The sequence below is a fragment of the Furipterus horrens genome, unplaced genomic scaffold, assembly GCF_987537825.1.
Source record: "Furipterus horrens unplaced genomic scaffold, mFurHor1.1.pri manual_scaffold_1, whole genome shotgun sequence".
NCBI classification, from domain to species: domain Eukaryota; kingdom Metazoa; phylum Chordata; class Mammalia; order Chiroptera; family Furipteridae; genus Furipterus; species Furipterus horrens.
The window spans coordinates 8441125-8453815 of NW_028327171.1; the positions used below are offsets into that span (position 1 = coordinate 8441125).

General features: G+C 51.5%; 1 protein-coding gene across 5 annotated transcripts in view; it reads left to right on the top strand.

Annotated features, from left to right (window-relative positions):
- PDE9A (phosphodiesterase 9A) overlaps positions 1-12691 on the top strand; it is an 89970-nt gene that overhangs the window by 50785 nt on the left and 26494 nt on the right. For 3 of the 5 annotated variants that reach the window (XR_016510044.1, XM_090271947.1, XM_090271960.1), the window contains 3 exons: positions 2634-2688; positions 3556-3626; positions 10977-11061. Coding sequence is in view for 4 of the 5 variants with exons in the window: in XM_090271947.1 (XP_090128073.1) it covers positions 2634-2688; positions 3556-3626; positions 10977-11061 (211 nt within the window). In the remaining variant the exon portion in view is untranslated. Of the gene's footprint in view, positions 1-2417; positions 2519-2633; positions 2689-3555; positions 3627-10976; positions 11062-12691 lie in introns of those variants that run through there. The other 2 variants (XM_090271954.1, XM_090271965.1) reach the window with 2 other exon arrangements.

A 12691-nucleotide genomic window follows, 5' to 3' on the forward strand; every position in this document is an offset into this window, starting at 1 on the left:
GGCAGTAGCTAGAGGGGCTCTAGTTACGTGCGGGAAATAGATGAAGTGACTGGAAAAGGGGCAAGTGCTGAGCAACTGGCATTGTTTCCTCTCTGACCCCTCCCCTACATATAGTGCCACAAAGCCCAGAAATAGTAGCCACACACTGATGCATACATAAGGCTCTGCCCCTTACAATGTAGCATGTGTGGTAGCTCTACCTAATACAAAGAAGCAAATACAGGGAGGCTGTCAAATTTAAGAGACAGAGAAATATGGCCCAAATGAAAGAACAGATCAGAACTCCAGAAAAATAACTAAGCAAAATGGAGATAGCCAACCTATGAGATGCAAAGTTCAAAACAATGGTGATAAGGATGCTCAAAGAACTCCTTGAGTACAGCAAATGCATAAGGGAAGAAATGAAGGCTACACTAAGTGAAATAAAAAAAAATACACAGGGAATCAATAGCAAAGGGAAAGAAGCTGGGGTTCAAATAAATGAATTGAAACGTAAGGAAGAAATAAATAGTCAACCAGTACAGAAAGAAGAAACAAGAATTTAAAAAGAGAGAAAGTAAGAAGACTCTGGGACATCTCCAAAAGTGCCAACATCCAAATCATAGGGATGCCAGAAGGAGAAGAGGAAGAGCAAAAAAATGTAAATTTATTTGAAAAACTAATGAAAGAAAACTTTCCTAATTTGATAAAGGAAAAAGACATACAAGTCCAGGAAGCACAGAGAGTCTCAGGTTGGACCCAAAGAGGACCACACCAAGACACATCATAATTAAAATGCCAAAGGTTCAAGATAAAGAGAGAATCTTAAAAGCAGCAAGAGAAAAGAAACTAGTTACCTACAAAGGAGTGCCTATAAGACTATCAGCTGATTTCTCAAAAGAAACTTTGCAGGCTAGAAGGGACTGGCAAGAAGTATTCAAAGTGATGAAAAGCAAGGACCTACAACCAAGTTTACTCTATCCAGCAAAGCTATCATTTAGAATGGAAGGGCAGATAAAGTGCTTCTCAGACAAGGTAAAGTTAAAGGAGTTCATCATAACCAAGCCATTATTATATGAAATGTTAAACAGACACATTTAAGAAAAGGAAGAAGATCAAAACTGTGAACAGTAAAATAACAACAAACTCACAACTATCAACAACTGCATTTGATAAACAAAAACTAAGCAAACAACTAGAATAGGAGCAGAATCATAAATATAGAGACCATATGGAGGGTAATCAGCAGGGAGGGGAAAATGGGAGAATGGGGGGAAAGCTACAGGAATTAAGAAGCTTAATAGGTAGGTACAAAATAGATGGGGGTCAGAGGGGAGGTTAAAAACAGTAAAGGAAATGGAGAAGCCAAAGAACTTTATGCACAACCCATGGACATGAACTAACAGGGCATTGCTGGAGGGGGCACAGGGAAAAATATCAGGACAATTGTAATAGCATAATAAATAAAATAGACTTTTTAAAAAGAAAGAAATGTATAGGATATAGAGAAGCAAAAATAAGAAAATAAAACTTGCATATAATCTTAGAGCCAAAAAATAACTACTGTTATTATTTTGGAGTGGATCCTCCCAATGCTTCCAAAAATGGGGTCACACTGTTTTACAATCATTTTTTATTTTTACTTCAACAATAGACATGACCACTTTCCAAGTTTTTATTTCTGACAGCAGAACATGATTCCACAGTACACATATGCCATCATGGATTTAATGCCATTCGGTGGACGTATAGGTTGTTACAGTTTTCCTTATGTAAAACGACACGGACAGGTATCTCTGTGCACATGCATGGTTATTTCCTAGAAATGGAGACGCTGGATGAGAGCAGAGGAACATCTGTCGCTTTTGAGCCCTGTTGCCCAGTTAGAGTATTGGGGTTTTTGTTTGTTTGGGCAGGTTTCTTTTGGCATAGAGTCAGCACAGACTACATGAAGGCGGGACTAAGCCTCGTGTGGGCTCTTGGTGTTTTAGGGCACACGTGGATGGCCAGCTGGAGCCGGAAGCGATCGCCCCCTTCCCAAGAGCATAGGCCTGCTGCAAAAGATGGTCTGTGAGCATCTCCACCTTCCCATGAGGTACCTGGCATTGGGCCAGTCCGGAAACAGGAAACCGGGCAGCGTATATTCAGCCGGGGACCTGAGCCTTGTAAAACCAGTCACCCAGCCCAGGTTTGCGTGCCAGGAGACAAAGGGCCAGACTTTCGCCTGCTTCCGCTCTCCAGATGGCCACGAGAACGTCGTGTTGTGCACTTGAAATATGTCTTGAACTTGCTTTGTCATAGTAATTGCTCTCATAAAATGCATCAGGGCACTCCAGGAAAACGCCCCGCATGTCGAGACCCAGTCCTGCCTGCTTTTTATAGCTGGTGCTGACAGTGGGACAGCCACAGCCCTGGCCGCTCTGCCGAGAGGCCATTAAAAGACAGGGGGTGGCCTGGAGCAGTCCAGGAGGGAAGGAGCATTTGGAGGTGGACAGGAGAGGTCCCGGGGTGCTGCCGGGGGGCCAGAGCTTCCGTCCAGGTAAGGCAGGCAGCTCCTCACCACATCAGTGCCACATACCCACGACACGGGACGGGGGCCACGCTGAGCCACAGACCCTTTCCCTTTTCCATCTGTCTTTCTTTTTGGTCTGTAGAAAAAGAAGAATTGATCCAGAACGTGCTGAGCCAGGTCGCAGATCAGTTCTCAAGGTACAGACTCTTCCACTATGCGATCTCCAGAGATGGATGCTTGTTCTTTTTTAATGGCGACAGCGGCCTTTCCTTGGCAACTCTGTCGGCCGCAGGCAGTTACCTGGAGGAGCTGCCTTCCCAACTCAATCCTTCTGTGACTTCTGTAACTAAGCCCCTTCGGTGGGGTCCAGGAAACACTCGCCTTGTTTCAAAAACCACCTGGGGTGGGCACTTTTAGAATGAGAGCTCATATTGCCGAGAATTTTCTCGACTGGCTCTTCTGGGACTCAGAGTTCAGCCTACAAGAATCGCCACTATTTTTTAAAGAGGCTTTCTCACGGAGATCCTGGACAGACGTGGGTCCTTTTCATTCTGGGTTGTCCTCCAGGTCTGGAGTCGATACTTGCTGTTTCTCAGATATTTCACAGTGGCGTCTCCCTGCCCACCCTAGGGGAGGGAATTCATCTGGGGGGAGGGCATATGGATGGAACTTTCTTAAAGCCCAAGAATTATTTAACTGAATGGGTAAGAGCTGGGAGAGGGCACACCAGGTCCCCTGAAGGTGGTCTGTGCCCAGGGGCAGGGGGCAAGGCAGGACTGTCCAAGCTGAGTAGACAGCACCCTGTCACTCCCAGGTTTGGTACCGCTGTGTGTTCCCACTGAGGACATACACCCTCCAGAGAGTCTGAGGTTCTCTTTCTTTCCTCCCTTCCAGCCCCAGACAATGTGAGTTCCTTAAAAGCAGCTCCTGGCGTCTTTGTAGCCACGCTGCACCTGCCCCCCTGCACGCCTCCTCCCTGGCAGTGACTCAACAGCTGTTTGCTGAACCCCATTTAACTTTGAGGATCCTGTGACCTATGTCTTGTCTTCTTTTTTTATTCCCAGAGCATTTAAAATCAACGAACTCAAAGCAGAAGTTACAAATCACTTGGCGGTGCTAGAGAAACGTGTGGAATGTGAGTGCGGGCTCTTGTTTCCTTTGCTTATGTGGCTTTGAATCTCTGTTTAAATTAACCTCATAAACCAGGGGTGAGAGGTGAAGGCAAGTGTGGGGTCTTGTCTTTGTGAAATGCCTGGAAGTTAATGTTAACAGAGGCTAGGCCAGCGACTTAATACAAGCTTTTGAAAAGTAGCAAGCGCACATGACATGCTACATGTCGCAGTAACAGCTTGTAGAAAAAGCATTCCTTCTGCGCGGAAAAGAGCAGAATGAAAACAGGAAGCCCTCGCTGTAGACCTCTCTGGACAGGAGCTGCTGCTGAATCTCTTGTGTGTCTCTTTGTACATAAGTGAGGACATGCTGACCTGCACTGTGCGGGTCACGTTTTTGGGGGAATATGTCTACTGTCATTACCTCTCGGTTCCCTGTCAACAAAGGAGAGCAGACGACCTGCTAGAAAGCAAAGAGGGTCAATTCAAGTCTTGATTCAGTGACTAAGCAGCTAAAATTCCGGGAGGAAAATAGCTTCAAGTCACACGTCCTTTCCGTCCTCATCCATAAGTAAGGAGCTGTGCCTGAATCCCACGTGTGGCACGGCTCGCCACCCAGCCCCCGATGCGGATGGCTCTTTGCCGGTGTCAGAGCAAAGGGCAGCAGTTCAGAGCACCGTATTTATTAACTTCGGGGGTAATTTAACAAAATCCAGACTCGAGGCCATCAGAGTTGTGACACCACCAAACACTGTCCACCTGATTCCTATCCTTAGGACTTGGCTGAATGTCACCTTCCATTACCTGGTAGGAATTGCTTGGTTTCTTTAAGGAAAGACATTTAGGATCACGCAAAAGTCAACTCACCTAAGTAACTTGTAACACGATTCACACAGTCATACTTTTCAAAGTGCATTGACATTTGTTAAATCCTCTTCGCCATTCCGAGTTCAGACCAGTTTTGTCTTCCCCACTGATGCTAGAGAAGCCACAAAGAGAGATATGTGATTTGCTCAAGTTCACTGAGGGAATTAGCCAAGTAAACAAAGGCGGAACCCATTGCTGTCTCTGCCTGCTGCCTGCCCTTCGGTGACATGTCACCTGCCTGTGCCTCCCACAAGGCGGCCTGAGAATACAGGTCAGGAAGCACAGTCAACGGTTGTGGCTGCATTGAACAGAAAAAGGCCTTTTCCCAAAGGGTTTTGGGGAGCTCCCGTGGTCACCAGGAGGGCTCAGGAACTAGACTCAGCTCTGCAGCAGGAAGGGTGCCCCAAACCCCAGCTCAGCTGACTCTAGGAGGATGCTGAGCTGCCGTACCTGAGCCCCACGTGCATGGTACCTGCCCCAGCACCACACACTCTGTTCTCAGCCACCCACGGCCCCCATAGCCACACTGCACACGCGGGGCTGCGTCTCCCTGGACTGGCTGCAGAGTCAAAGTCTGGGCAGAGGGGAACCGTGTGCCCACACCCTCACTGCAAGAGAGGCCATAAAAAGTGCATTCGTGTCCTGCAGCTGTCGTGACAAGGTAGCTCAAGCTGGGAGGCTTAAAACAACAAGTGAATTCTCGCACAGTTCTGGAGGCCAGACGATCAAGGAGTCTTCAGGGTCGGTTCCTTCTGGAGTCTGAGGGAGAATCTGTCCCAGGCCTCTTCTAGCTTCTGGTGGCTACCAACCACCTTGGCTTGTGGCCAGATCACTCCAAACTGTCTTCATGGCCCCTTTCTCCCCTGCGTCTCTGTTCTCCAGTCCCCTCTGCCTGTCTCCTATGAGGACACCTGTCTTTGGATTTAGAACCCATCCTAATCCAAGATGATCTCATCTTGAGAAATCTGCCAAGAACCGTTTTCTAAATCAAGTCCTATGCACAGGTTCTGGGACTTGGGATGTCACACAGCTTTGGGGAGAGAACACAGTTCAGGCCCCCACAGTGGGCGTTTGGCATTTCGTCTTCCGCAGTGGGAGGCGCACTCAGCTTCCCACCAAGCCCCACGGCGCAGGAACCCTCCAGACGTGGGAAGGAGTTCAGCCAAAGAACGCAGAAAATGAAAAGCACTTGCTGCCGAGTCCCCGTCTGCATTTACGGGGGGAAGGTCACCACCGGGCGTGCAGATGTCCAGGGCTGCGGGTACCTCCTGCTGTGCTTCCTCTCCTCCAGCTCCTCCAGCTCCACCCGCTTCCTCCGGCTCCCTGCCCATCTCATCCCCCACTCCCCACATGGAAGCCGGCTCCAGAGCCTACCGTTACTTGCAAACAGACAAGTTGAAGAGGCCATGAAGAAATTTCCAAAACTCCTACAGAGAGCTCTGTTGACCTCAACTTGGGCGGCTTCCAGCATCTCACCATGGGGACAATGATCAGGCCAAGAAGTTTTTATTTTGCCTTCAAGCATCATGTGAATTCAGGACCATTAAAGGACGCAGCCCATGGGGTCTTCTCCCCTGACCTGTCGGAGCCCCTGAATTCTCCAGAACTGGCCCGTTCATTGGCAGGAGGGGATCTCCCTGCGGGGACCCTGGATAAACCACAGAAATCCAGCAGATCCACGTGATTACCTGGAAGAGGCATCGGCCCTCATCCTCCCAGTGCAGGCTCCCTGCACAGGCAGCAGTGGCTGCTGTTTTTACTGGTTCTGCTCATTTCTAGTGCCAAGAGCCAGGACGCAGGAATGGGAGAGAGCTAAACTCTCTCAGGATCAGGGAGGGAGCACTCGGGAGCCTCCGCTCCAGCCAGTCCCCTGCTTTCCCACCTCCCCCCAGCTGCCCACCTCCCAACAAGAACATGGCCCGTAGGTTCACACTCCCAGGAGGGGCCGTGACTCAGACTCTACATCCTTGAGCTCCACCTGGCTTTGGGCTGGTCCTCTCCAGGTGCTTCTGGCTGCCGCCCCTCAGCCTCCAACAGCCTCCAAGCTAGCACAGAGGTGGCAGGGTTGTCTCACCTGTGCTGAGCCCCAGAGGGTATGAGTTCCACAAAGCCACCTGGAGACGGCAGTGCCCTACCCCAGGGATGTGGGTAACCAGGGCCTGGCAGGTGCCTTGGAAGGGGAAAGGGGAGCCTTTTTGAGGAGACAGGTCCTGCAGCCAGACCTCTCCTATAGGTCACTTGGGGAAAAGGTCATCCCAGCTACTCAGGAGGCCAGTCCTGACCTGCACAGCTGCCAGAGCAAGCTGACCTGGGCCACTGGACCGAGAAGGCTGCCCAGAACATGACTGCCACCGCTCTACTGCCAGGCCAGGAAGACACACACGTTCCCTCACCCACAACACACGCATGTACATGTAAGCACACAGAGACACTGGCTCATGCACTCACGTGCACACACCCACATGCACACACATAAACACATATATGTGGGGACATACATATAAATACACACATCCATACACCATGGTCATGGTCATGGTCACAGTCACGTTCGTGGTCATTGTCTGCTATGTATGAGCTCTTGTTCGCTGTTTTCTGCTTCTGGAGTTCAAGAAAGCGCCAGCTATCACTGGCCCTCTGTAGGCAGCATGACATTGTTTGACTTGTTTTAAATGGAATTTCCTGCTTCTTTTTACCTTCTCCAACATAGAATTCTTCTGAGTCAAATGTAAATTTCTCCATTTCCTTAATTCGCTTTAAAAGCTCTTCTTCCTTTCCATGTGAACTGTTTGCCATCTTCAAGGAGCCTGGGGTTCCACTTGGCTTAGAGACTGTGTTGTAAACAAAGGACATGCTGGTCCACACCTGCTTCCTGGTTGGAAATGAAGCATCAGAGGGGCTTCACTTCCTTCCTTCTTTGTTTGCTGGACACTGGCCGCCGTGCTGGGGTCCCTGCCGGTGGGCACAGGGCCCAGGTCCACGGCCTTGACCTAAACCTAACCACAGGGAGAGCTGGGCCCATGGGTCACACAGACAATCTAGGAGACTCGAAGCTGAAACCCAACCTTGCTTTTCTCCTTGTCACTCAGAAAATGTGCTTTATGGGAATTCTTACCAAGGTCCCCAGAGGAAGTGTTGAAACACAGCTCCCGTGGCTTTAAACAGCTTTAATCAGCTCTGCAGCTAAAGGAGGGCCTCACCTCCCACGCCCGAGGCCGCTTCCGCAGGCCCAGGGAGGCCCAAGGAGGCCAGTGTAGAACAGAGCTGCCTCCGTGACCTGTTCTGCTTCTCCTGCCATCCGAGGCCCATCCCCAAAGCCAGCGTCCCTCTTAGAAAATCATTCTTAGAGGTCCTCCCTTGCAGTGGCCTGTGACATGCCCGAGGAGCCACCTCTTAAGTCCGCGGGAGGACAGCCAGATTTCCAGGTGTGTTACCTGTGGGAGGCAGCCTGCCCAGGCCAGGGCCTAGTGGGGGAGAATAAACCACAGCTCCCCGTGCTGGGTGCGGCGGGGGAGCCTCTGCTTTAGTTTGGGTTTCCGGTCTGTGCCCACCTCTGTTTAAAGTTCGAGATGGAGAGGTGGGGCCGCATGTATGACCCTGATGTCCAGTCGCAACTCGAGTCTCACTGGAGTCTGTGCAGAACTCCTTAGGGGGCGGCCCAGCTCCTTGGATGGGCCCCCTCCCTCCTCTGAGCGGTGGCAGGCAGGGCTGGAGTGGGTGCAGGAGGCGGGCTATGCAATCTTCCAAGAGCAGCCCCGCATCCGGGAAAGGGCGGGGAGACGGGAGCCGGGTCTGCCAGCGCCTGGCCCACTGTGCGTTGTCACCGCCTCAGCCCCGCCGCCCCCCGTTCCACTCTTTAATCCCATGACTACTTGTTCTTCTCTTCCACTGACTGATGCGGGGCTTTTGCCACCTTGTTACTCGCTATCAATTTCCTTGGCAACCAGGCCCTTCATCAAGGTAGTTGCCACGAATGCTGAATCTCTGGGATTCAAAGTGGTTTCATTATACCAAGAGGCCCGAAAGGCTTCATGTTAGCATCACCCCCAGTGGCCAAGGAGTCTGATCTGCATCCCCTGCAGTATCGATACGGTCAAACACGACGCACCTGCTGGACACCATGAACTAGGAGGCAGCTGCTAACGTGCAGGGTGCTCTTGACTTACCAATAATGGGAAGAAAGCAAGGGAGAAAACAGAACAAATAGTATGAACCCAATTTTGTCTTTTTAAAATTAAGCGTCGATAGTCAGAGAGTTAGAATGCATGGCGTAGGGGGAACCGTTTGGAAGGAGACATGCCAATATACTTGTATATAATACGAAATGGGTTATTTTTTGCCCCAATAAGATCCCAGATAAATTTTTAAATATTCTTTGAGAGGCCCTGTATTTCCTGTTTTCTATAATGATCACACGTTATTTTGTATAAAATGATGTTGGAAACATAATAAATGTAACCATGACCTTCACGGGCGGGGGCACAGCTACCCCATAGGCTTTTTACCGCCAGCTCCATCTCCTCCCCGTTTCTGTCCACCTCTAGGACCATGGACATGCTAGGTCTCTTCTCTGGATCTATTCACTTCGGGGAATTTTCTGCCCCTCCTGTGTCAATAAGACTGAGATCCTTCTCACCACTGATGTTGAATCTGTCATTTGCGGGTGTCAGTGTCCCTCTGGCAGACCCACAGCCACAGCTCCACTGTGGCGCTCCGCTGTGGCTCTCCTCTGCAGCATGATCATCCCGCAGTGTGGACCGAGGCCTGGGAGGCCACCCACAGCGTCTCCCTGTCCAAATGCAAACCGTGACGGGTGTGTGCTGGTGTGTCTTTTCCTGGAAGAGGGCCCGTGGCTTTCATTGACTTCCTAACCGGGTCTGTGATGCAAAAAAGAGCTAAGAACACCCCACTCTGAAAGAAAGGGTGCGTGCCCTGAGAGCGAACAGAAACGTACCCAACGTCAAATTCCCTGCATTTCCCCAGTGGCAACGCACCTGGCATCGGCCACCTCACTGGTTCGAACCACTTGCATTTCAGGCGCCAGGCTTTGGTCCCATATGTCCTGGTAGAGGAGGCGTGGCACAGAAGCAAGTCACCCGGACCAGACTTGCGTAATGGGTCCTCCAGGTTCCGGTCACTTTGGGCAGAAAGAAGCAGTATTTTCACATAGCCTTGCCCCCATCTGGCCCCTGACCCTGGGAATGTTTAGAAAACCTGCCTGGGGAGTTTATGATTTCCAGCTGGCCTCCCTGGGCGCACTGCCCTTGGATCGGCTCCCCAGCATGCACTCTAGGCCCAGAGCTGTTCCTTGGGGGTGGGGAGAACTGCCAAGTCTCTGAGTCCCTTTGTTTTCCTGAGACAGCTCAGCATTTCATTTTTAACCATATTCACAGCCATGCTTGATGAAAAGGGGCAGAGAGTGGCATCTTGGGATGTGTCTTTTTGCCTAAAAATTGAGGTGTGATTACAAAGTAACAAAGCCCATCTTTTCTATTTCTGGCGAGAAGTCTCTAATCTAAAAGCCTTTCCAAAGCTGCCTGCCTGGGGCAGCATTTCTGGGCCTGCTGCGCAGCCGGCCGGGCAGAACAGAGTGAACATCTCTGGAAGTTGGACCTGGGCTCGGAGGCCTAAGCCCCAGCTCATTCTTGGATGGAAACCTCGTCCTGGCTTTCCGGGTACACCTCTGCCGTGGCACTCCAGGGACGCCATCCTGTCCAGGTTCTGCTCCTCCTTAACCTGGCCTGTTAATTTCCCACGCATTTTGAGTCCTCCCGGTTAACTGCCCCTATCTCAGTGAAATGTTTGTCATTGCTGGGAAGGCTGTGGTCTTACCCCTTGACCTCCATTGTATTTTAAGGCCCTGGGGCCACATTCCCCACCCCCTCCACTTTTCTTTTCTTTTTGATTAGAGACTTCTTCGTTCCCTGTCTTCAACTGTGCTTAGGGGTATGGAGAAAGAAAACGGGAAGTGGGTACAAGACAAGTCAGGCGCTGGCTGCTGTGGCTCAGTGGATGGAGTGCTGACCTGTGAACTGCAAGGTCACTGGTTTGATTCCCAGTCAGGGCACATGCCTGGGTCATGGGCCAGGTCCCCAGGTGGGGTTGTGAATGAGGCAACCAATCAATGTATCTCTCGTATACTGATGTTTCTCTCCATTTCTTTCTCCCTTCCTTCCTCTTCTTTCTAAAACTAACTAAATAAAATCTTTAAACAAATAATAAAATAGGAATTATTTTTTAAGTCAAGGTTCAGGGAGCGGGGAGGGAGGACTTCCATCCCACAGAAACCCACAGATGAAGACGTCAGCCCACACTTGACCACGGAACTGGTCCACAACGTTAGAGCTGAATGGCGGGGCAGGATGAGACCTGAGTATCAGCAGCCTGGGCAGGAACCCCTGCACTGAGTCAGCTCTCCTGCCAGGGACACGGGCGGGGGGCCACTTACCAGCCTTGCAAGAGCTTCCCTGCGTATCCATGGTAACCCCCTTGTTTCTCTTTGTCACTAGTGGAAGGACTAAAAGTGGTGGAGATTGAGAAATGCAAGAGTGACATTAAAAAGATGAGGGAGGAACTGGCAGCCAGAAGCAACAGGTAAGGTCTGCGCTGGGTAAGCCAGCCCCTGTCGAGGGTGGAGGCGGGGGCGCTGCTCTGTTTTCCCAAAAGCACAGCCGGAGCATCTGATGCGGCTCTGGCTGGGGGAGCAAGTTCTGGACACAGCCCTGCTCCTCTGGGGATTTGCTTTTGATTACGCATCTTTCTTATCATAAAAGAGAGCTCAAGGCATGGAGGCTGGGAGGCTGACTGCTATCAAGGGGAATAATCCTTCAGATCAAAGTGTTAGGATTCATTTACCCAGATTGAAAGAAGTTGACACCCACTTTAAAAGAAAGGGAACAATGAAAAGAACAGGCTCCTGGCTTACAGGGGACAAGTGTCCTGGTGCCCCAGAAGTCCCCCTCCCAGGTGAACGTCCCATAGTACAGAGCAGCAGGTCAGGGGAGAAAGGCCTCCAGCCATTCCAGACACAGAGGCCACTTGTCCTGCCGCGTAAGAAAGGGGTCCATCCACACATGCCCCCAGGGAGCCAAAATTTGTGAAAAAAAAGACCTCAGTCTTCATTACGCTCCCTCGAGAGTGGGGTTTTTGTACAGTAGGACCCTCTGCTGGAGCCACAGCCACAGCGATGTCCACGTTTAGGGCAGGGACACACAGTGACCGCAAAGATGGTGGCTGACAGCAGCACGCATGCTGTGTGCGGGCGGGGCTGACAGCGATCACCCGGCTCTGCCGGAGTCTCCTCGGGCCCAGAGTTCTCGTCCAGGAGACCACGTGGTTCTAATGTGGCCCCTCTCCCTGGAACTCCACGCCGCTGAGTACTGGTGAGGTTACGGCGGGGCCTCCCCGGGATTTAACGGGGACTGATGAACCCAAGGAGAGCCCCGTAGATGCGCTCACCACCTTGCAGAGTCGCCGGACAGTCTGGAGAGCTCTCCCTGGATTTAAAACATTGAGTGTGGCCTGCTTAGTGAGAAGGTGTGGCTGTGTGCAAGGGTTGTCCGGGGGCAGGAGGTGAAGGGATACCAGATAGTCACAGCTCGGTCCCATCGGAGTCCAGCAGGGCTGGCCAACCTCAGGGTGGGCTTGGGAGTAGACTGACGGGTTCAGAGCCCTGTTGGCATGTGTCCTGCAGGGATCAGGTCACGTTTATGTCACACTTAAGCTTGGCAGCCAATTTGGATTTCAGGGTGTCCCATCCCATTTGATTTGGGGCAGAGGAGTCTGTGACCACAGAAAACTGTGTAAATAACTCATCCTCGCCATCCGTAGTGGGAGCTCTGTAGGGGACAGGAGACGATCCTTCTTGTGACCTAGTAAGAGCCCTGGAGCTGTTCAGGGCAACACGAAGCTGAGCCCCCAGGGCGGGACCTGGCTTGGCAACTGCAAGGACACTCAGACCCTGCGTGACCCTTGTCATGGCGCCACCCTCGGCTCAGGACTCACATGGCTCCGCTCAGCCCCGGCTGCCCGGGGGCTCCCTGCCACATTCAGACCCCCACCCTGTGGCCAGTCCCATTTCCCAATTAGCCAGACCCTGTCGGCCACGCTGAGCCCCAGCCCCTCCCAACGGGCCTCAGACTGGCGGCTGTGGCTGAGCACCACATCCACTGTGGCGAGAGGGCAGCCCATGGTGATGCCCACTGGGAGGGGCCCCCTGGCACAG